This window comes from Camelus dromedarius, chromosome 10, assembly GCF_036321535.1.
Source record: "Camelus dromedarius isolate mCamDro1 chromosome 10, mCamDro1.pat, whole genome shotgun sequence".
Lineage (NCBI taxonomy): Eukaryota > Metazoa > Chordata > Mammalia > Artiodactyla > Camelidae > Camelus > Camelus dromedarius.
Window position 1 is genome coordinate 48,354,693 of NC_087445.1, and position 22,181 is coordinate 48,376,873.

At 32.4% G+C, this 22,181-nt stretch overlaps 1 protein-coding gene across 1 annotated transcript in view; it reads left to right on the top strand.

The window, feature by feature from the left end:
- Positions 1 to 22,181, top strand: part of DCAF10 (DDB1 and CUL4 associated factor 10) — a 43,150-nt gene that overhangs the window by 2,626 nt on the left and 18,343 nt on the right. Inside the window, exons 2-3 of the mRNA XM_010995541.3 lie at positions 7,626 to 7,739; positions 21,105 to 21,302. Of these exons, the coding sequence (XP_010993843.2) occupies positions 7,626 to 7,739; positions 21,105 to 21,302 (312 nt within the window). The remainder of the gene's footprint in view (positions 1 to 7,625; positions 7,740 to 21,104; positions 21,303 to 22,181) is intronic.

The following is a 22,181-nucleotide window of genomic DNA, read 5'->3' on the forward strand; positions in this document are numbered from 1 at the left end:
TATGAAGATTTTGGGTACTTATTATTAAATTGCCCTCTGTGAAGGCTGTACCAGTTCTCATTCCTATCAGTTCCTTGTGAAAGTGCTTGTCTTCCCATACCCTTGCCAGTATTGCACATTGCCATTCTTTTTTCATTTATGTCAAGGTGACAGGTGAAAATAGTTGTGTTTTAATTTTTTATTTTTCTTAATACATCTACCAATATGCCCCCAATTTTTATAGGACTTAAAATAGTTGTATATAAAATGACAAATCTGTATTAAATGAGATAATTTCTCATATCCTTCAGTTGCAAATGCATTAAATCAGCATACTGGATACTGTAACCACTGTCACAAGGACTTCTCAGTACAGAAAGGAGAGGTGATACAGAAGGTAAGAATTAAAATTGTGAATTTGATAGAGACCAGCCTAGAAAGAATTAGGCACTAAAAAAGAGATAAAAGGATACATGGACTAGAAGATAATTTCTAAAAACTTCCAAAAATGTTTTAGGCAATAGCAACTTTGTTAAAATAAGTGTATCACCTCCTAAAGTGACCTTTTGAAAAAGGAAATTTGATCATGTTAATAGACTAGATAATATGGGACCTTCTTAACCTATCCTCTATGAGAACACATTAGGCACTGCTGTAGGGAGAATTAGTATACTGGAAAATAGAAGTGAAGAAGTCAGAATACAGACAAGGGAGACAGAGAGATTGAAAATATGAAAGAGGTTTAGTGACATGGAGCATAGAGCATACCATGTATTTGGTCAGTTACTGAAGAAAATGAGGTAGATAATGGGGTAAAACAAATTTGAAGCAGTACTAGCTGAGAGCTTTCCAGAATTAAAGAAAGGTACCAAACCATGATTTAAGAAGCCCAGCATACCCCAAGCAGGAATTCTCCCTAGCCATATAGTGAAATTACAGGACAACAAATATAAAAGCTAGAGAAAAAAGACCTTCAAAGAAGTGACTATGAGGGTGAAAGCCAATTAGCCATCAATAATAGTGTACATTAGAGGACAGTGGTGATTATTTTTTAGTATGCTGGAAAAAACTGCCAATCTAAATGTCTATACCCAGCAAGATGGGTTCTTTGTTCTGGTCAAAACGAAGATGAAATAAATACATATGCACCCAATCAAAATTCAGTGAGTTTACCACTGAATGGAACTCTAAGTTCAGAGAGAAGAAAGTGTCTTTAACTGTAAGGTCTGAGATACTAGAAGGAATAAAGAACAAAGAAGTTAGAAAATTTGTATGTAAAACTAAATTTAATTTTGTCTTTTGGGATTAGCAAAGATGGAGCTAAAATAGAAGACAACAATAGCATGTAAATTATGAAAGGTTACTTTAAATTCCTTTTTCTTTGAGGGAGAATTGTGATATATTAACTTTAGGCTTTAATATATGCATATTAAAACTTGCAGGGTCACCACCAAAAGACAAGTAAATATATTATTTCCAAATTAGTAGAGGAAAAAAATTTGGAATGAGAAATTTTTAGAAGACAAGAAAAGGAAAGGGGGGAAAGTAGAAAGTTTTAACAAAAAATACAAAGAATGGCTGAAAATAAATCCAAATATTACTAATTATAAAAGTACTAAATATACTTCTTGTACATAAGATAGGGTATATCAAACACATTCTAAAAGGATAGAGGAAAACATCAAAAAAATTCTAAACAAAGGAAAGCTGGTGAGCTATATTAGTATCATATAAAATAGGCTTTAAGGCAAAAAAAAATTACTAGAGATAGAAAGTCACTTCATAATGATAAGAGCGCAGTTCACCTGGAAGATAAAACAGTTCTAACTTGAATGAGTTTTTTAATTTATATACATCAAAAATTGATAACTTCGAGGAGAAAATAGAAAACCTTATTATCACAGGGGATGATTTTAATATACATCATAGCATACCTCAGTTAATCAGGCAGATACAAACATAAGAAGGGTACACAATATAGAAATACCACCACTTAAAATCTTGCTTTAAAGGGCATATATAGAATACTGCATTCAGGCCTCATATTCAGCTAGTACACGTTCATTCAAATATGCCAATTGTTGAAATATTAATATATGTCCATAGTGGTTGAGTAGTTACTGCCCCAAGCCCACTGAGTGCCCTCCTAGTGCTTCAGCATCTCCCATGGGATCTCCCAGAGTAACCCAATATATAGCAACTAAAGAATTAAGAACTGGCCCAGCAAGCTGCCATCAAACATCTCACTAGACAGCTTTAGCGTCTGTTCTAATCTCCCCTCACCTATGCCAGGTACCCTCCCCACCTCCAAAAGCCATAGGCAAATGCCCAGTGACCATTTGGTTCCCCGTAGTGTGGGGCTGTGGCCTTTCTCAGGCAGTCTCCCAGTCATTCTCAGCAGCCTCTAGGGAGGTCCAGAGAGATGAAAAGGGCAGTCAGATGAGAGTAATGGCACTACCCATCCAAACACTAATTCTCTTGGCAAAGGGTGCACACCCATGGCAGGATAGAATACATGACAGATGAATGAGGCCTATGGGGATGGTTTATGGATGAATGACTTGTGGGATGCAGAGACCTAATTTCATCTTTCTTGTTGAAATTCACCGTTATTTAGTGGGATAAGTTTACCAAAACCACTGAAGACGTGCCCACCATGGGCATTAATAACACTAATTTTATTAATGAAAATGACCACCAACATAGTCTTCTCTATACTAGGCATATTTAGTTGAGGGAACTGAAAAGCAGAAAGGTCATTAAACACAAAGGATTTGTACCCTGGCTTATTACATTCTGGGCTGAGTGGTTAGGTTTGATATCATTAAATATGATGTATCAGTAAATTATTTTGTGACTTATTAATATAATTGAATATAAAAAATAAACAGCAAGCATTATAAAGGCTAGAGAAACTTTTATATACTTACTGCAGCAAAAGCTAAAAAGACGATTCAGTCCCATGAACCACTTTGTTGCTGATAAGAGTAATTTTTTTACTTATCAAGATTACAGGTTACTTGATGACTACCTATTAGGAATTTTTAAAAATTGAAGTATAGTTGATTTAAGTATTGTGTTAGTTTCAGGTGTACAGCAAAGTGATTGTTATATATAATTTTTTTCAGATTATTTCCATCATAGGTTATTCAAAATATTGAATGTAATTCCTTGGGCTATACAGTAAATCCTTATTGCTTTATTTTATCTATTTTATATATAGTAGTTTGTATCTGTTAATCCCATACTCTTAATTTATCCCTCCTTCCTTCCCTTCTCCCTTTGGTAACCATATGTTTTTTTATAAATGCCTCCCTATTTAATGTGGAAATTCTTAGAGGGGCTTTATGCAGTTTCCTATGGTAGTTCATGGTTCAGATAAGAGCATCTAGGTTAAAAAGTGATTATGGCTACCATTTCCAGCATTTAATAAATGATTGGAAATTACCAGAATAATTTGATGAACAATTTGATTTGGAACTAATACCAGTTGGCTAGCATTTTTATAACCTATAGGTTATTTTATTTTTAAAATGTTTTCTAAAATTTTTATTCTTATGTTAGTTTATATTACTATTAAATGTTTAATATTTTTGAATACCACACTTCACTATATATAACAGCTGCCTCATGCCTGTTTTTTTCAAACACACAAGGAAGAGTTAAAAATTTTTGTCTTACAAGGCCATATATTTTAAAAGATTATCAAATAGTTTCTCAGTACACTGTGATTGCTAGAAATTAATAACAAAAAGATAACTAGAAAAACCTCATGTATTTTAAAGTTAACAAACATTTATAAATGACTCATAGGCCAAAGGAGAAATGATAATGGAAACTAGAAATATTTAGAACTAAATATAATGAAAGTACCACATGTCTCAAAAGTTGTGTGATATAAGTAAATCAGCACTTAGTAGGAAAATTCTAGTTTTTAATAAACCAGAAAGGAAGACAAACTTAATTACCTAAGTATCCATCTCAAGAACGAGTAAAAGAATAGTGAAGTTACAACAAAGTAAATCTGAAGAAAGCAGAAGGAAGGAAATTCAGCCTTGAAGAGTAAAATTAGTGAAGTTCTAAAACTTCAGTAGAAATACTCAACAGATTTATCTTTGAAAAGATAAAAATAAAAAACATTCATTAGATTGATCAAGAGAATACTCAAATAGACAATATTCAGAATAAAAGGGGGACATAAGTTCAGATGCAAGAAGTGAAGATTGTACCTCTCCAGAAGTAGCAGAGTAGGTGATTTTGACCAGCCCTTCAACTGAAAGTAATTAGAAAAGCTAGAGAAAATATAAATATCTAATGTAAGATGTAAAAAAAATTTTGTTTGAAGGGATAGGATAATTGAGGCTATGAGGAAATTGCAGGGCTAAGATCTGCAGAAGGAGGGAGGCCAGAGATATGAACCCTTCATTTTAGCCAACTGAATCTAGGAATCTGGTAGAAATGAAAGGTTGATTTGAGATTAGAAAATAAATGGATGTAAATCACTCATTAACATTGAATGAAAAATACAGGATAATTTCAATAAATGTTAGGAAATGTTTTATATATTTAATTTAATGGAAAAAAAAACTTAGCAAGTTTGAAGTAGAAGAGAACTTTCTTAATCTAATAGTAGGAATCTACCAAAAAAACTACAGTAAACATTGTGCTTAACAATGAAATGGTAAATGTATTCTTGAAGATCAGGAACAAGATAAGAATGCCTGCTATATTAACATTTCTATTCAGCGTTGTACTGAAAGTCCTAGCCAGTGCAGCAAAGGACAAAAAGTTTTTAAAAAGAGCAAAGCAATTGTTTGTAGATAAGATTATCGACAAAGAAAATCAAAAATAACCTACAGATAAAGTAAATAGCAAGATTGATGGATAAATATTTAAAAAATCAGTTGCCCTTCTGTACACCAGCAACAAATGAAATAAATTTTTTAAAAGAACATTTACAAAAGCATGAAAAAAAATCCCAAGTACCCAAGAATAAATCAAACAAAAGACAAGCATGACCTATGTGGAGAAAATCTCCATTGTAAATGGAGATATGCAATGTTCAAGGATTGAAAGACTCCATATTGTAAAGATGTCAATTCTATGCAAACTTTTCTATAGCTCTATTACAGTCTCAAAATCCACAGGTGGCTCTATGTGTGTGAGTGTGTGTGTATACATAACTTGATAAGTTGACTATAAATGTATAAGGATGTTCAAAGGTCCAAGGGTTGTTACAATACTCTAAGAAAATCTTGAATATGTGGGAAAGTATGCATATTACTGTTGGAATGATTCAATATTGTATGATATAAATTCTACCAAATTAATTTGTAAAGTCACTGCATCCCAATAAAAAAAACCAACAAGATTTTTAATAGGACCTGATATGCTATATCTAAAATTCATTTGGAAGAGAAAGTATGATATTAGTACCCCCAAAAAATGTTTATAGAGCAGTGAGGGGATCTCACTTTGCCACATGTCAAACCTTTTAGAAATTAAAATAGTGTAGTAGTATTACAGAGAAAAAAACAGAAGAGTCCCCCCAAAAAACTTATATATGATAAAGATGGCATTTCAAACCAACGTGAGAAGTGTAGTCTTTGATGCTGGCATAAATGATAGCCATTTTAAAACGTTACAGATCATGCCATGTACAAAAATAGATTGTAATTGAATTAAATTTTTAAAAAAGCCTATCTGTCTTATAGTTCTCTTGTTTACAGTGTTTAAGATTGACTCTCCCAGAATCACTGATTCATTTACTTTTATGCACAAAAAGGAGAAAAGTTCATTTCATGACTTTTCTGAGAGACAGAAATAATAATTAATATATCTTCTAAAATTACAGATATTAATTTGAATACCTTTACTCACGATAGTCAACACAAAAATCCTTCAGATATTAAATTTTTGAAGTCCAGATATCTCACAAAAGGGTTTATGCAGATACCCTTTAAAGGATAATTTCGTGATTACTAAATACGGAAAGGATTTCAATTTACTAGATTTTTTCCTTCCCTGCATTATTATTTTTTTTAACTGAAGTATAGTCGAAGTATAGTGCGTATAGTCAGCTATAATGTGTCAATTTCTGGTGTACAGCATAATGTACATAATGCACAATGTGTATATATATATATATATATATATATATATACACACAAACACACACACACATATTTGTATTCATATTCTTTTTCATTAATATTACAAGATACTGAATAAAGCTCCCTGTCGCACTTTATCTTAAAACTTTGTTCTGAATAGAAAAGTTTGGCTATTTAAAATTCTATCTTATGCACTTTCATCTTAAAGTGTAAAAATGCCTATAAATTGGGAAGACCTACAGTTTTAAAGACTCAGCATTTCATTTGCTAGATATGAATTTGAAAGATCAGTGCCCACAGAAAACTAACACTTAACAAAATAAGTAAAAGACAACAGATTTTCAGAAATCAAAATAGAATTTGTAAAAGGTTTATAAAAATATAGCCCCTTTTTGTAACAATTTATCAAACATTACCTTTGGTGATTGACCCCTTTTAATAGATTTACTCAGCCTTTTGTAATGGGCGCATTGAGAGGCATTGGAAATGGTAAAAATATAATCACAGTATTCTCACTGGTGCTCTCTCCCAGGAATTTTCTTTTATTGATTGTTCTTGAACTAATTTCCAACTCTGTAAGTTGTAGAAAAATGATAGTAATGTCTGTGATTGTCGCGGGGGATGAGTGATTGTCAGTGATTGCCTCTGGCTATTGACCAGTTTTGCATCGTTTCAGCAAATTCATTTCAACATTCTTGATTGCCTGTATACGTGTCTGTTCTTTGAACTCTCCTTGGAGTCAGTTATTAAATCTTACTGGCTCCCTCACCATTTAATTTAATTGAATAAAAGTTTTGATACTTGTTCACATTAAATATATATATAAACACTTCATAATAGGGAAGTTCTGAAACAAGAGACAAAACTAAAAATCCATAAAGGAAAAGACTGCTTGACTATATCTAGCCAATTTAGTAGGATATACGCTAGACCTCTTCCAAGCATTTTAATAGATACTGATGAAGAAATACGTAATTTTGTTGCATATGATTTTTTTCCTAAGTTGCCTCATCTATGCATGTTTTTCTGCAACCAGCTTTTCTCATTTAAAAATATGTTTTAGAATTCTTCATATCCATGTAACATCCCTTTCTTTTTAAAGTACCATATTGCAAAGTATTATATACTATATAATGTCATTCCTTCTTTCATGTACATTTAGGTTACTTTCCATTTCTCCTTAAAATGAAGTATCTCTTTATATATGCTTCTTTGTATTTAGAAATGATTATTTCTCTAGATTGAATTCCCAGAAAAAAACTGCTGAGTTGAAAGGTAGGCATGTTTAAATTTTGATAGATAATGGTACTCTTCAAACAAACCACACTGGCTTACCCTCCACCATAACGTATGAGAGTACCATTCCCTACTACTACTTCCAACAGCAAATAGTGTCGAACTTTTAAATATTTGTTACTAACATGGACAAAAGGAGGTTATTCATCTATAGTTTATGTAATTACAAATAGATAAATATCAATAACCAGAGAATGCTCAAAAACTAAATAAGAGAAATGTGTCATTTGCTTTCAGGTCAGTGCTGACAGTTGCTTGTGAACAGACTGAAGTTCTTCTTTTTGATCCTATATCTTCAAAGCACATAAAAACACTTTCTGAAGCTCATGAAGACTGTGTAAATAATATAAGGTTAGTATTATAGTGAAAAAGTGAACTTGATTAGTGTGACCCAAAATACTCTGTTTTGGAAGTTAGTGAAAATCTATAACGCCTTGTCCAGCAGTGCTAGATGATATACATTTGTGAATTGTGAAACTTATCCCTTTAATTACAAAACTTACTGTTAACCATTTTGGATTGGAATCTTTCTGAAATGCATTTTCACTTCCATATGATTTTACCTTTTCTCTTCATGTATTAGGGTCATCATTATGAACCTCAGCCATGTATCATGATAATCCTGTAATACCTTTGGGCTAATAATCTGTATAGAATTATGGCCATCCCATTGCTTCACCTCCTTCACCACTGGCCCTCAAATCCAAACTATTGAGGGGAAAAAACACATATGCATAGAAAACTTCTTTATAGCATTGTTAGAAGCTCCTTAAGTTCTCAATAATGTGGGAAGTAAGTAACAGTTGAACAGCTTGGTGGACTAATATGCAGTCATTAAAACGATGGTCACAGAGACTACATATCAACATGAACAAATGCTTGGGATAATACAGGTGAAAATCATGATAAAAATTGTATAAATATGATGCAGAAGAAAAAGCTTAGAAGGAAACATTTTAAAATGCTAACAGTGAACAAGTTAGAATGGATGGATTATTAGTAATTTTCTATTTTCTAAATTTTATGTAATGAGATTATATTTTATAGTGATTACTTTTAATGTTCAAAAAAAAGAAATAAGGGAATTTCTTCTAGTCAAGGTGACATACTGAATTTTGATATAATCTCTATGCCCCAAACATATAGAACAGTAGTTTAAATAGCACAAAAAAATATATCTAGGCTCTGAAACAACATAAACATCTTTACGGGCCAGACCAGAACACGGACACAAAGCTGTTAGTGTTGAAACCACAAGCCCTCTAGGTTTTCAGTCTGGCACTGCCATGTGGTAGTTTAGCTTCTGTCAGGAATCAAAAATGCTAAGTGCAGGAACCAGAGCCCGAATTACTACATGAAGCCAGGGATTTGGTTGGAATGTCTGTCTCACTTGTGAAAAGCTAAAAAAAGGAAAAAGCCATTAATTACCTGGGGATATAGGTTTTAGCTGATACACAGCCTCATGACCAGGAATTGAATGAAGCCATTGCTGAGTCAGTGATTGAATGTATGTATGTGATAGCTCCAGTATCATCATGAAACTGGAGGCCTTAATGTCATTAAAAGATCTAGTAGTGGATTAGGGGTCCAGAAATCAAAATGAGGGCAACCATAAACTCATAAATAGGAAAAGAGAGAGAGAAATTAAAAATCTTTCTTACTCAAAGTAAGCCTATAACCAAAATTTCCAAACTCATGAAGACATCTGATATTAATATCATAACAAAATCAGTAACTAGAATAGGTATTTTCTCTGGATGAAATTAATTTTATGGAGTAGTCCAACAAAGACTTTATTTTTAAAAATGAATTCTTTTATTTATTTTTTTTGACTAGGTAATACATGCACGTGGTACAAAATTCAAAGGTACAAAAGGGTAAACAGTGAAAAGTAAGTCTATCTCCCACCTCTGTCCCCTAGCCACCCAGTTCCCCTCCCCAGAGGCAACCACTATTACCAGTTTCTTACTATGCTGAGATAGTTTATGCATGTACAAGCATATACACATATACATACACTTTTATATAAATGGTAGCATTCTACACATATGCCTTGACCTTTTCACTTAATGACATATTTAGAGATTGTTCCATATTCATACCCATGGGATAATTTTATTCTTTTTAACGGCTGCATAGTATTCCATTGATTGGAAGAAACTTTAAAGCATTTTTAGGATGCTCAAAGAAATAAGGGATACTTTCCATTTATAGAGAGCTTAAAATTATGAAACAAAGAGATGGAAACAAGAATAGGTTATTGTAGAAAAGAATCAACTAGAACTCTTGTAAATTAAAAATGTAGTTGGTATATTTAAAAAAAAACTTAAAAGATGGGATGAATATTACCCATTACACCACTGATGAGAGAATGGGTTGGAAAATATTACTAAAAAAATTACCCAGATTAATTGAGATACAGAAAAAAGAAGTGCAGAGATTGGAGGAGAACTAAATTTTAAAGACACAAAGTTTGAGAAGTTTTAGCATTAAAGAAGGACCTGAATCCTTGAATCGAAAGTAAACTCTAGAATGTCCTATGGGTTAAACAAAGATAAATCCACATCTAGACAGGTTGTGATGAAACTCTAGAATATCAAAGATAAAGAGAAAATCTTAAAAGCTACCAAAGTTAGAAGCCAGATTACTTACAGAGGTATGATAATTAAAGTAACAGATTTCTTATCAACAACAGTTGATGTTAGGAGAAAATGGAGTAATATCTTAAATACTAAGGTAAAGTAATGTTCAGTACCATTTCATATCCAGGTAAATTGTTATTCTAAAATAAAGAATTTTAATTAGGTGAAATGGTAAATGTTATAGCAAAAAGATAATAATTTAGAATTTTTGGCGGGGAGGGTACATTTAAAACAAAGTTAAGATGAAAACTCTAGCACTATCCAATATAATTATGATTTAAAATTTTAAATTTGCTAGTAGTCACATTAAAAAAGAAACACATGAAATTAATTTTTAATAATGTATTTTATTTACTCCAGTATGTCTAAAATGTTATCATTTCAACATGTAATGAGGATAAAAATATTGAAATATTTTACTTTCATTTTTTTCATGCTAAATCTTCAAAATCCAGTGTGTATTTTACACTTAGAGCACATTTCTATGCAGAATGGCCAAATATTAAGGACTTGAAAGCCACATGTGGCTAATGGTTACCAAACTGCACAGTGTAGCTATGGATAGTAACAACAAATAGGTTGTATCTATGGGGGCGTTTTGTTCAGTGAAAAGGTGTAACATTTAAAGTCCATATCATGTTCAGGGAGAGAATAGAAATATTAAGTAATTTCAGACTCTTTCAGAACAATGTATAATAAATATATATGATGAAAAAAAACTGAAGTAAAATAGGTGGGAGGGTATAGCTCAGTGGCAGACTGTATGCTTCTTAGCATGCATGAGGTCCTGGGTTCAATCTCCAATACCTTCATTAAAAAAAAATAAACCTAATTACCCCCCCAAAAAAAATTCTCACTAAAATAAAATAATAAAAATACAGTTTATAGCTTCCACATTAGCAAAGCAGGGGGCGGGTGTGTGTGATAAGAGAATACTGAAAACTTGATTAATGGGAAAGCTTAAAAAATTTTAAAAGCAAAAGAAAGGGATGATAAACAGAAAACAAGAAGTAGAAATAGTTCCAAATATATTAATAGCTCACAGTATAAATGGATTGATCTTTATTAAAAGACACAGAGATGACAATCTGAATAAAAAACAAAATCACCTATATACTCTTTATAGAGTATAGCAAAAATAAAACTACCTAGAAATGGGAAAAGAGAACTGATGTAGATTATCATTACTGGACAGATGGAAGACCAAAGGCTTTAATAAGGATAAAGTACAATAGTACATATTAACAAAGGAAAAATCCACCAAGAAAATATAATCTTGAACTTGTATGCAACTTGAAATATATAAAACAAAAAGAGACTAATAAGGAATTACATGTCTATAATCATAGTAAGAGATTTTAATACAGTTCTGTCCAAAACTAGTAAATCTAGCAGATAAAAATTAGGCTGTAGAAGATATTAAAATATCTTGAACAACCTTTCTACTAAAAATAGAAATGGTGGATAAATTTTAAAAAGTTTTTTTAATCTATAGTTGAGCTGATAGAAACGAATCAATCCTAGGGGCAAAAATGAAGTGGAAGCAGGAATGCAAAGAAGTAAACACGTACTCAGCTGGCTTTACCCTGGAGGCATCTGCCAAATGCTGGTGACTCTTGAGTTTGTTTTGACAGGTATGGGGAGTACAAAGAACAGGAGACTTAATTCTAGTGAGGAAAAGTCTAGTAGAAAACTGTGAATAAGGCTGAGGACTCCAGAGGGCTGTATGTACTTTCAGCATAAAGATGATCTAGTAATAAACTACCTTGTTCATCTAGACTGGCATTGGATAGAGGGATGTCAGAAAATCTCTGAATTACCAACCACAAGCCAGCCTTCATGCAGCTTCACAATACCATATGGTCCAAAACCCTCCAGCCAGCAATTTTAAGTTAGATCCAGGTTGGTAGTGCTGCCAGGTACCTGCAAAAACAAATGCAAATCTTCCCTGAGAGGAGAAAACTCAGTATTATAAAGAAGTCAGTTCTTCCCAAATTAGTCTATGAATTTAGTGTAGTTTTTATCAGAATACCAACATTTTTTTTAAAAACTTGATTTTAAAATTCATATAGAACAGCAAAGTGCCAAGAATATCTGAGACAATTTTGAAGATGACTAAGGTGATAGGAGTACTCACTTCTCCAGATATCAAATATAGTCTTAGGACAGGGATAGATTAAGTGACTGATAGAATGGAATAGAGCTTCCAGAAACAGACCCATGCATATATGAAAATTTGCTATATGACAGCAGGGGCATTACAAACCAGTGTGGAGAAATGGAAAAGAGAATTGGTTCTATGTATATGAAAAAAGAAAAGAAAATCAGATTTCTGTCTCATACCATAGCTAAAAATAACTGCCACTTAAAGACCTAATTATGAAAGCAAATCTTTAAAGTTTTAGAAGAAAGAGAATATATTTATGTTCTAAGTATGAGAAAGGATTTTTTAAGACGCGAAAAGCATAAACCATTAAGAGTTGGTAAGTTCAACGGCGTTAAAATTTAAAACTTCATTGTAACTATAGACATAACAGTGTGAGAAGATAAGCTATAGACTAGTGGGAGAAGATCATTTCAATGCTCATAGCCAAAAAAAGAATTCGTATCCAGAATATATAAAACAATTACCCTGGAGCAAAATAGGCAGAGAGTTACATAAGAGAAACTAAAATGAGCAATAAATATGGAAAGATTTTTCAAGCTTACTAGTTATCATGGAAATGCAAATAAAAATAACAAGAAATATAAAGTATTGGTGAAAATGTTGAGAAATAGAAACTCTTAGGCATTATTATGGAGTATAAATTGGTAAAATTATTTTGAGCAATTTAGCAATATCTGGTAAAACTGAAAACAGTTGTTTAAAAGAAATAAAGCACATGTGAACAAGGAGATGTGTAAAGAATGTTCATTATAGCATTGTTAGTAACAGAAGCTGGAAACAAATCTCCATTAAGGGGAAGATAAATTATATACTCACACAATGGAATACTATACATCAGTTAAAATAAATGAACTAGAAGCATCAGTATCTGAGATGCATCTCAGAAATTCAGGGTCGAGCCAGAAAAGGAAACTACAGAATAAGCTGTACAGTGTGATACCATTTATATAAAATTTTAAAATATATAAACATAAACTTGATGAGGGCCTGTATTTGTTTGTTCTCTGCTCTATCCCCAGCACCTAGAACTATGCCATGTAGTGGGTGCTTATTAAATATTTACAGAATAAATTGAATGCAAAACAAAACTATAAATTGTTTATGGATACATATTTATGAATTCATAGTATTAAAAACTTGCAAGGGGAGTGACAACAATTGGATAGTGGTTCCCTCTGGAGAGGGAGGGAGGGAGGGGAATGGGATTGGGGAGGGATATACAGGGTACTTCAATTGTGTTTGTAATGTTCAGAAAAAATCTGAAAGATAACCAAATGTTAAAATTTGATAAAGCTGGGTGGTGGGTATCACAGGTGTTTGTTATATTCTTCATAATTTTCTTTATGTTTCTAATATTTTACAATCTAAAATTTTCTTACCTTAAAAAGACATGTCAAAGGTTTACCCCTAATCAAAATGATCTCTGACTAATCTGTTGTTAGAATTTGTGTTCTTTATCAATATCAGCTCTCATTTGCTGCTATCAGTGTGCCTGCCCTACTACCCAACACCTACAAATTTGAATTTGCTTATCTGTTGGTTAGAAGAACAGATTTTGAAGCTATTTAAAAGTACATGTCACTTAAGTGTTTTGAGTGAGGATCTCAAGGGTCCTCCGACATGAGCTTCAGTGTGCATTACTTATTAATAATACTAACTTTCATTTTTTGAGTGCCTACCACGTGCCAAACCTTTTGCAAAGCACTTTTAATACATTATGTTGTTTAATCCTTACAGTATCCAGATATGAGACAGGTATTGTACCCATTATAAGGAATGAAGAAACTGCAACTCAGATAAAAAGATATGCTCAGGGTCTTATATATAGTAAGTTGTAGAACTGGAATTCATACTCAGTTTCATTAGACCACCTTGCTTCACTGTTCAGAGATGTAGACATGCATTTCCTGGTTTTGTTCCAGATAGTAATTTTGCACGTACTTAGTATAAGTCTTCTAGTTCATTTCTCAGTTTTGAGATTTGCTTATCTTGATAGTTATGGAGAGTGTTTTCTGTTGCTTCATATAAAAGGAAAAATATATACAATTTAAATTCTTAAGCCCATTATACAGGCTTACTTCTCATTCATGAGGACTCTGTATGAGGATTCAAGAATCCATTTAATAATCCAGGTCCCCTGGTTGTGAGGTTACAGGGGTAACTGCTGTTGTCGTAAGAATATTTTCTTAGCGATATGGCAGTTTAAAAATTAGTGCCTATTTAAATATTCCAGGATCTGCCTTCCCCCCACTGTCTTTGTTGGTCTTTTCCTGATTGTTATATTTCAAACAATATAACATAAGTACAGTGCTTATCACAGGGAACATGAAATTTCTGATGTTTCAAACGATGTAAAATTTTGTAAAGCCCTGAGAGTGATGTTAGAGAACTGGTCAATTACATATAAAATCATTGGCAAATGAGGATCTGATAGAGTTAGACTAGTTATCAATTAGAAGAAAATGACAGAAATGATGACATGATAGAAACTTCAAAGAATTAGATGGTTTTCTTATAGGACTAAGGAAAGGGCTTTGGGAAAATTGATAAAGACCCTGAATATTATACAGAAATGGCCTTTTTTATTATAATACAAAATTCAGATATGAAGTAAGGATGTGGTATTCTGCTGTCATAATTTCATTGGAAAGATTATGCAAAAAACCCACACACTTTATTCTTATTCTGAGATTTGCATATAGTTAAATAAATATGAAAAGGCTTATTTTCATGATTTTTAAGGTTTTATTTTTTAAGATTCAACACTTTCTTTCCCTAGTACAATGAAATGTTGGTACCTGTTTTAAGAAAATTCAATTTCAATTGCTATTATCCTTTACCAATCATCCTTTGATAATGAAGACCTGAATTCATCCAGATGTCAATTTATCCAGAGCTGTTATAGTCATATGTTGGGGTTTAATGGGGGACATATAGAAAAGGCCTATAATTCAGAAACTCATAGATATCAGTGTGTGGAGAGTCTCCTGCTTATTGGAGACTATAGAGTTAAAAATACTTAATAATTATTATTAGGCTAGACTAAATTTTAATTTGAGAGGACTGGGCCAGAACTCTAAGGACTTAACACTACATTTTCAGTGTCTTCTTACTTTGGGATAAGAATTGTTGTAGGTGCTTTAACTGGTCTCCTAGTCTACATTCTTAATTTTCTATAATTTATCTACTCTACTCTTTTTACCAGTGATTCTCCAATACCAAAATTTTTAACAGGTAATACTTTAAGGCACAAATGAGAAAACTAAAGTCAAAATATTGAATTTTTCATTAAACTAATCCAATTCAAATCTATTAGCTTTTGCTCCATTATATTTTCTACATTACTGGTATTAAAATATCCTTTCATACAACAATGGTAATTGTTTTCAGTGGCCTTATTGACAAAAATTTTTGAAATTTTTATAATTTTTAAGTGATCCTCCACTTCATTTTTTATGAGAATCTGAGAGTTTTGGAACCCAGGTCAGAGAGCCTTCTGAAATTCTTAACCAATCATGTCACTCTCTTGCTTAAAACTTTTCAGGGTGAACCATTGGGGTTTTGAATCCATATGTGCATTAAGTATTTTTGTATACTAAATAAATATCTTAGTTATTTTTTCCTGAATTACTCAATGTATAAAGATGTTCTTATGATGATCAATTTATTTTAAAAGTTGGACTGACTTTCCAGTAGCCTTTTGTCATTTTGTATTTTTTTCAATCGTATAGTTCCTGTCAGATGTGGAAGTCACTGAAATATTTTTACTTTAAAAAGCCTCATCAGTAAACGTAAAACTGTAAGGGAAAAAAATGGATGTGACAATACAATAATTAAATTTTTTTTGTATGGTAAGAAAATATATAAACCGAATTGAAAGAAATGTATAGAAAACATATTCAAAATACTGTATTTGAAAAACTAAAGTATATTATACTCACTATAAAAGGATTTTGTAATTCAATAATAAAAATAATACTGCAAGAAAATCAACACGGAACATGAATAGCAATTCCCAAAAGAAATATAATACTCCAATTCATATGAAATGGTGCAACTTTACTAAAAATAGAAGTTTCAACCTAACACAAGATGATATTTTTTTCCTAGCACTTAGCAGAATTAAAAAAAATACCTGTGTGGCAAGGGTCTGGAGAAATGGACACTCTCCTAACTGCTGGTGGAACTTGATATTGGTATGTTCTTTTGAGGACAATTTGGCTATATGTATCAAAAGCCTTACATTTAAAAAAATTTTTTACTTAGCAATATATTTTTCTGGAAATGTACTTAGAAAAATAACTAGGAATATGATTAATATTTGGCTGTTAGGATGTTCATCATAGTGTTTTTTAATAGTAATAAATTGGAAGCAATCTAAACATCTAATAATTGTATGTTGGTTTAAAAAAGAAAAAAGATTATGGTTCATTCATACAGTGAATGCTATTCGGCCCTTAAGAATTATTTTGTTAATCTTTAATGACATGGCAAAATATTTATGAAATAATTTTAGGCTTGAAATACAGGAATTAGGCTAAGTATCAAAACTATGGTTGTTTTTGGTGGTGGATTTTTTTCTGTTAAAAAATATTTTCAGTGGGCATGTATTTGTAATTAAGAAGTAGTTATTGGGCATCACTATAAAAAAAATTTCATGATATATTCTCTGCTTATCTCTACTTTTCCACACACAGCACTTCTGACTACTGTTGACTCTCAAAGTGCACCATCCCCATACGTATCTCTGTAACTTTGCTTACCCCTTGGCCACTTAGGAAGTTCTTGCTCATCTTTTAAATTCAGTTCAAATGACAACACCGTGAAGTCTTTCCTAATCATCCTCTTTTCTTTGTTTATTCCACACATTTATTTTGTCTAACTGTATTTATAATGTCTTCTCCACTAGTCAGTGAACTCCTACCTCATTCATTAATTTAATAAATATTTGTGATTTGCAGTGCATGCATTGAGTACTGCAGATCTAATCCTGAACTATGCAGATAGGTTCCCCCTACCTTCAAGGAGTTTATAGCATTGTAAAGTTATTCCTTACACTATAATATTAGGTGTTACGATAGAAGTGTAGAGTGCTCTGGGAGATTAGAAAATTGGCAAATCTGGCCCAGGCTGGACAGAGAGAGAAGGCTACCGGGAGTGGATAATAGCTCACTATTAAAAAGAATGGAAGTGTTATCCAGGTCAAGAAGCCTGGAATTTTAAAATCACGTTAAGTTTCAGGAAGGCCATGATGTTTGGTGTTTGTGCATACTGAGACTGATTTCTGATAGAAAATAACTACATATAATTTTATCTTGGAAGAAGCTCCAGAATTCATTTAATCTGCAAGAGATTAGGAAGTTATATATAACAGCATATGTTAGAGAAGGCATGCTAATGTTGATTTAGGCAGAAATTAAAATGTGATAGGTAGGTTGTTATTTTTTTTTTAGTATTTGTATAAAAATATATTTTCACTAGGATTGAGAAATTAGTGTAAAATAAAAATCTGAACTATAGAGTATTTTAATTGTGTCTATTTTGTAATCTTGAGTGGTCCTAATAAAACGTTAAGTGAGATTATTTGGGGAATAACTCTTCTGAATTAGTAGATTAGAAATGATGACTTTTTTCCTTTCTAAAAAATAGAATGAAAAGTTCTTTAAATTCTGTAGTGCCTTACAACTTTCAAAAGCTTCACACAGATGATTTCATAAGAACTCCATTTTTCCCTCCTGTATTGTCCCTTCCCCTTCCCCCACTGATAATCACTAGTTTGTTTTCTATATCTGAGTCTGCTTTTTTGTTTCGTTCACTAGTTTGTTGTATTTTTTAGATTCCACATATAAGTGATATCATATACTGTTTGTCTTTCTGTGTCTGACTTATTGCACTTAGCTTAATGCCCTCTGAGTCCATCCATGTTGCTGCAAATGGCAAAATTTCATTCTTTTTACGGCTGTGTAGTATTCCATTGTGTGTGTGTGTGTGTGTGTGTGTGTGTGTGTGTGTATGTATATGTCACATCTTTATCCATTCATCTGTTGATGGACACTTAGGTTGCTTCCATATCTTGGCAATTGTAAATAATGCTGCTATGAACGTTGGGGTGCATGTATCTTTTCAAATTAATGTTTTTGGTTTTCTTGGATTTATATCCAGGAGGGGAATTGCTGGGTCATATGGTAGTTCTATTTTTAGTTTTTTGAGAAACCTCTATACTGTTTTCCATAGTGGCTACACCAGTTTACATTCCGACCAACAGTGTATGAAGGTTCCCTTTTCTTCACATCCTTGCCAGCAATCGTTGTGTTCTTTTTGATGATAGCCATTCTGACTGGTGTGAAGTGATATCTCACTGTGGTTTTGATTTACATTTCCCTGATGATTAGCAGTGTTGAACATCTTTTCATGTACCTGTTGACCATCTGCATTTCCTCTTTGGAAAAATTTCTATTCAGTTCTGCCCATTTTTTTAATCAGGTTGTGTACGTGTGGTTTTTTTCTTTTTTGATGTTGAGTTATATCAGCTGTTTATATATGTTGGATGTTAACCTCTTATCAGTCATACCATTTGCAAATATCTTCTTCTATTCAGTAGGTTGTGTTTTCATTTTATTAATGGTTCCCTTTACTGTGTAAAAGCTGTTAAGTTTAGTTAGGTCCCATTTGTTTACTTTTGCTTTTGTTTCCCTTGATTTATGAAACATCCAGAAAAGTTCTGCTGCGATTTATGTCAAAGAATGTTCTGCCTATGTTTTCCTCTAGGAGTTTTATAGTATCCAGTCTTACATTTAGATTTTTAATCCATTTTGCGTATAGTTTTGTATATGATGTTAGAGAATGTTCTAACTTCATTCTTTTACATGTATCTGCCCAGTTTCCCCAGCACCACTTATTGAAGAGACTGTCTTTTCTCCATTGTATATTCTTGCCTCCTTTGTCATGATTAACTGACAATAAGTGTGTGGGTTTATTTCTGGGCTCTCCATTCTGTTCCACTGATATTTATGTCTGTTTTTTGTGCCAGTACGAGTGCCAGTTTTCTGTAGCTTTGTAGTATAGCGTGAAGTCAGAGTGTGATTCCTCCAGCTCTGTTATTTTTTTTCTCAAGATTGTTTTGGCTATTTGGGGTCTTTTGTGTTTCCATACAAATTTTGAAATTATTTGTTCTAGTTCTATGAAAAATGCCATTGGTATTTTGATAGAGATTGCATTGAATCTGTAGATTGCATTAGGTAGTATGGTCACTTTAACAGTATTAATTATTCTAGTCTGAGAACATGGTGTATCTTTCCATCTGTTTGTGTCATTAATTTCTTTCATTGGTGTCTTATAGTTTTCTGAGTGCAGGTCTTTTGCCTCCTTAGGCAGATACATTACTAGGTGTTTTATTCTTTTTGATGTGATGACAAATGGGACTGTTCCCTTAATTTCTGATAGTTCATTGTTAGTGTATAGCAATGTATATTAATTTTGTATCCTGCAATTTTATGGAGTTCATTGATGAGCTCTAGTGGTCTTCTGGTAGTATCTAGGATTTTCTATGCATAGTATCACATCCTCTGCAAACAGTGACAGTTTGACTTCCTTTTACTTCTTTTTCTTCTCTGCTGTGGCTAGGACTTCCAATACTATGTTGAATAAAAGTGGCAAGAGAGGGCATCCTTGTCTTCTTAAAATGCTTCTTGAAATGCTTTTCACCATTAAGTTTGATGTTAGTTGTGGATTTGTCATACATGGCCTTTATTATGTTGAGGTATGTTCCCTCTGTGCCCACTTTCTGAAGAGTTTTTAATCATAAATGGATTTGAACTTTATCAAAAGCTTTTTCTGCATCTATTGAGATGATCATATGGTCTTTAGTCTTCAGTTTGTTAATGTGGTGCATAATATTGATTGATTTGCGAATACTGAAAAATCCTTGTATCCCTAGGATAAATCCCACTTGATCATATTTGATTGTTTTAATGTACAGTTAGATTTAGTTTGCTAATATCTTGTTGGATTTTTGCATCTATGTTCATCAGAGATATTGGCCTTTACTTTTCTTTGTTGTGATAGCTTTGTCTGATTTTGATATTAGGGTGTTGCTGGCCTCATAGAAAGAGTTTGGAAGTGTTTCTTCCTCTCCAATATTTTGGAATAGTTAAAAAAGGATAGGTGTCAACTCTTCTCTAAATGTTTAGTAGAATTCACCTGTGAAGCCATCTGGTCCTGGACTTTTGTTTGTTGGGAGTTTTAAAATTACTGATTCACTTTCATCACTGGCAATTGGTCTGTTTATATTTTCTATTTCTCCCTGGTTCGGTCTTGAGAGATTGTACTTTCTAAGAATTTGTCACTTTCTTCTAGGTTGTCCTAGAAGTGAGATTGGGGAATGCCTTTGAATTAATAGATTAAAAATTATGGCATTTTAATAGCAAGTTTTCTACATAATTGTATTCTATATAGAAATGTACTCTAAATTGAAAGAGATGCTATTTGTAGCAGAGTAAATATTTCTCATAACTTTATGTTTAACATGTCTCCCATGGCAATTAAGTCTTCAAAATCTCTTGTCTCCTATTAAATTGTTTCTCATCATTTGTTTCCTATACAGATTCTAAAATTCCTTCTCTCTAGCACTGTTCTCCAAACACCCACCCCTATCTCCAGTTTCAAATAAAAATCAATAATGTAAAGCAAATGGGTAAAACTGCAACGTGGCCCTCATTAAATCATAGTATCCTCTATGATTATGTGAATTATACTTACTATTTATTATATATCAGAATTGCTGGGTTTATACAGTGAGTTTACAGTCCTTTTTTGGTTTGTTTTCTTCATTAGGTAATACAGAGACTGTTTCTCAAGTTTTCTTTAATAAGATATTAAATAAACTAGTTTTTCTTTTCTGCTTTGTAGATTTCTTGATAACCGGCTGTTTGCTACCTGCTCTGATGACACTACAATAGCACTATGGGATCTGAGAAAATTGAACACCAAAGTATGCACTTTACATGGTCACACTAGCTGGGTGAAGAACATCGAATATGATACTAATACAAGACTCTTAGTAACGTCAGGATTTGATGGAAATGTCATTATTTGGGACACCAACAGGTTTGTGAATAGGAAACCATGTTGGATTATGAACAACAAAAAAATTTTTTAAGATGGTAAACAAATTCAGCATTCTGTTTTATCTCTCATATCTCTTTAGGAGAAAAACTGGCTTTGGGAAAACAACCAGGAAGTGATTCCATGTTGTTACTTGCACTTAGTCATATATTGTGACTAAAATATTTGAAAAAAATTATGTGGAAAGGGGATCAAGTAGTATAATTAATGATGAAAACTGGTTTATGAGTTTCCTGAATTTAAGGAAAAATATTTTTGTTTCCTTTGTGGAACTGAAATGTTTTGCAGTCTTTGGCCCTTTAATTCTAAATCTGTTTATTTTGTAATTTTGGCACTTTGTTTTCATGCATTAAAAGAGTAGTTTCTCAGTTGGAGTGGTACTGATCCTTAGGGGAATGTTTGGTGCAGTTTTAGTTGTCACTACAAGAGAAGAGAGGATTTCTGCCGGTATTTAGTCAACAGGGATCCAGAGTTTCTAAACATCCTGCAGTGCATGGAACAGTTTGCCCAGTGGACTGACTAGTCATCCCATTGAAAATGTCAGTAATGCCTGTGTTGTGAAACACATCAACAGAATATCTCCTTATATAGAATCTAAAGAGTTGAAGTTTGAGAAATAATTGAAATATTCCTGTTGCTAGCTTTGGTGAAATGATGATACAGTAATACACCAAGATCATTTCTGAAATATTCTTTTTAGAGCTTATATGTAAAAATAGAGGGGACAGTCTTAAAGGTTTCTAGCTATCATATTGTTTGAGCAAAGCATAGAACTACTGATTATCTTTAAACTAAGACAAGCATAACTGTTCATATTTAGAGCTAATTATTTTTAGTTAGAAATAAAACTTAGTAAGATTA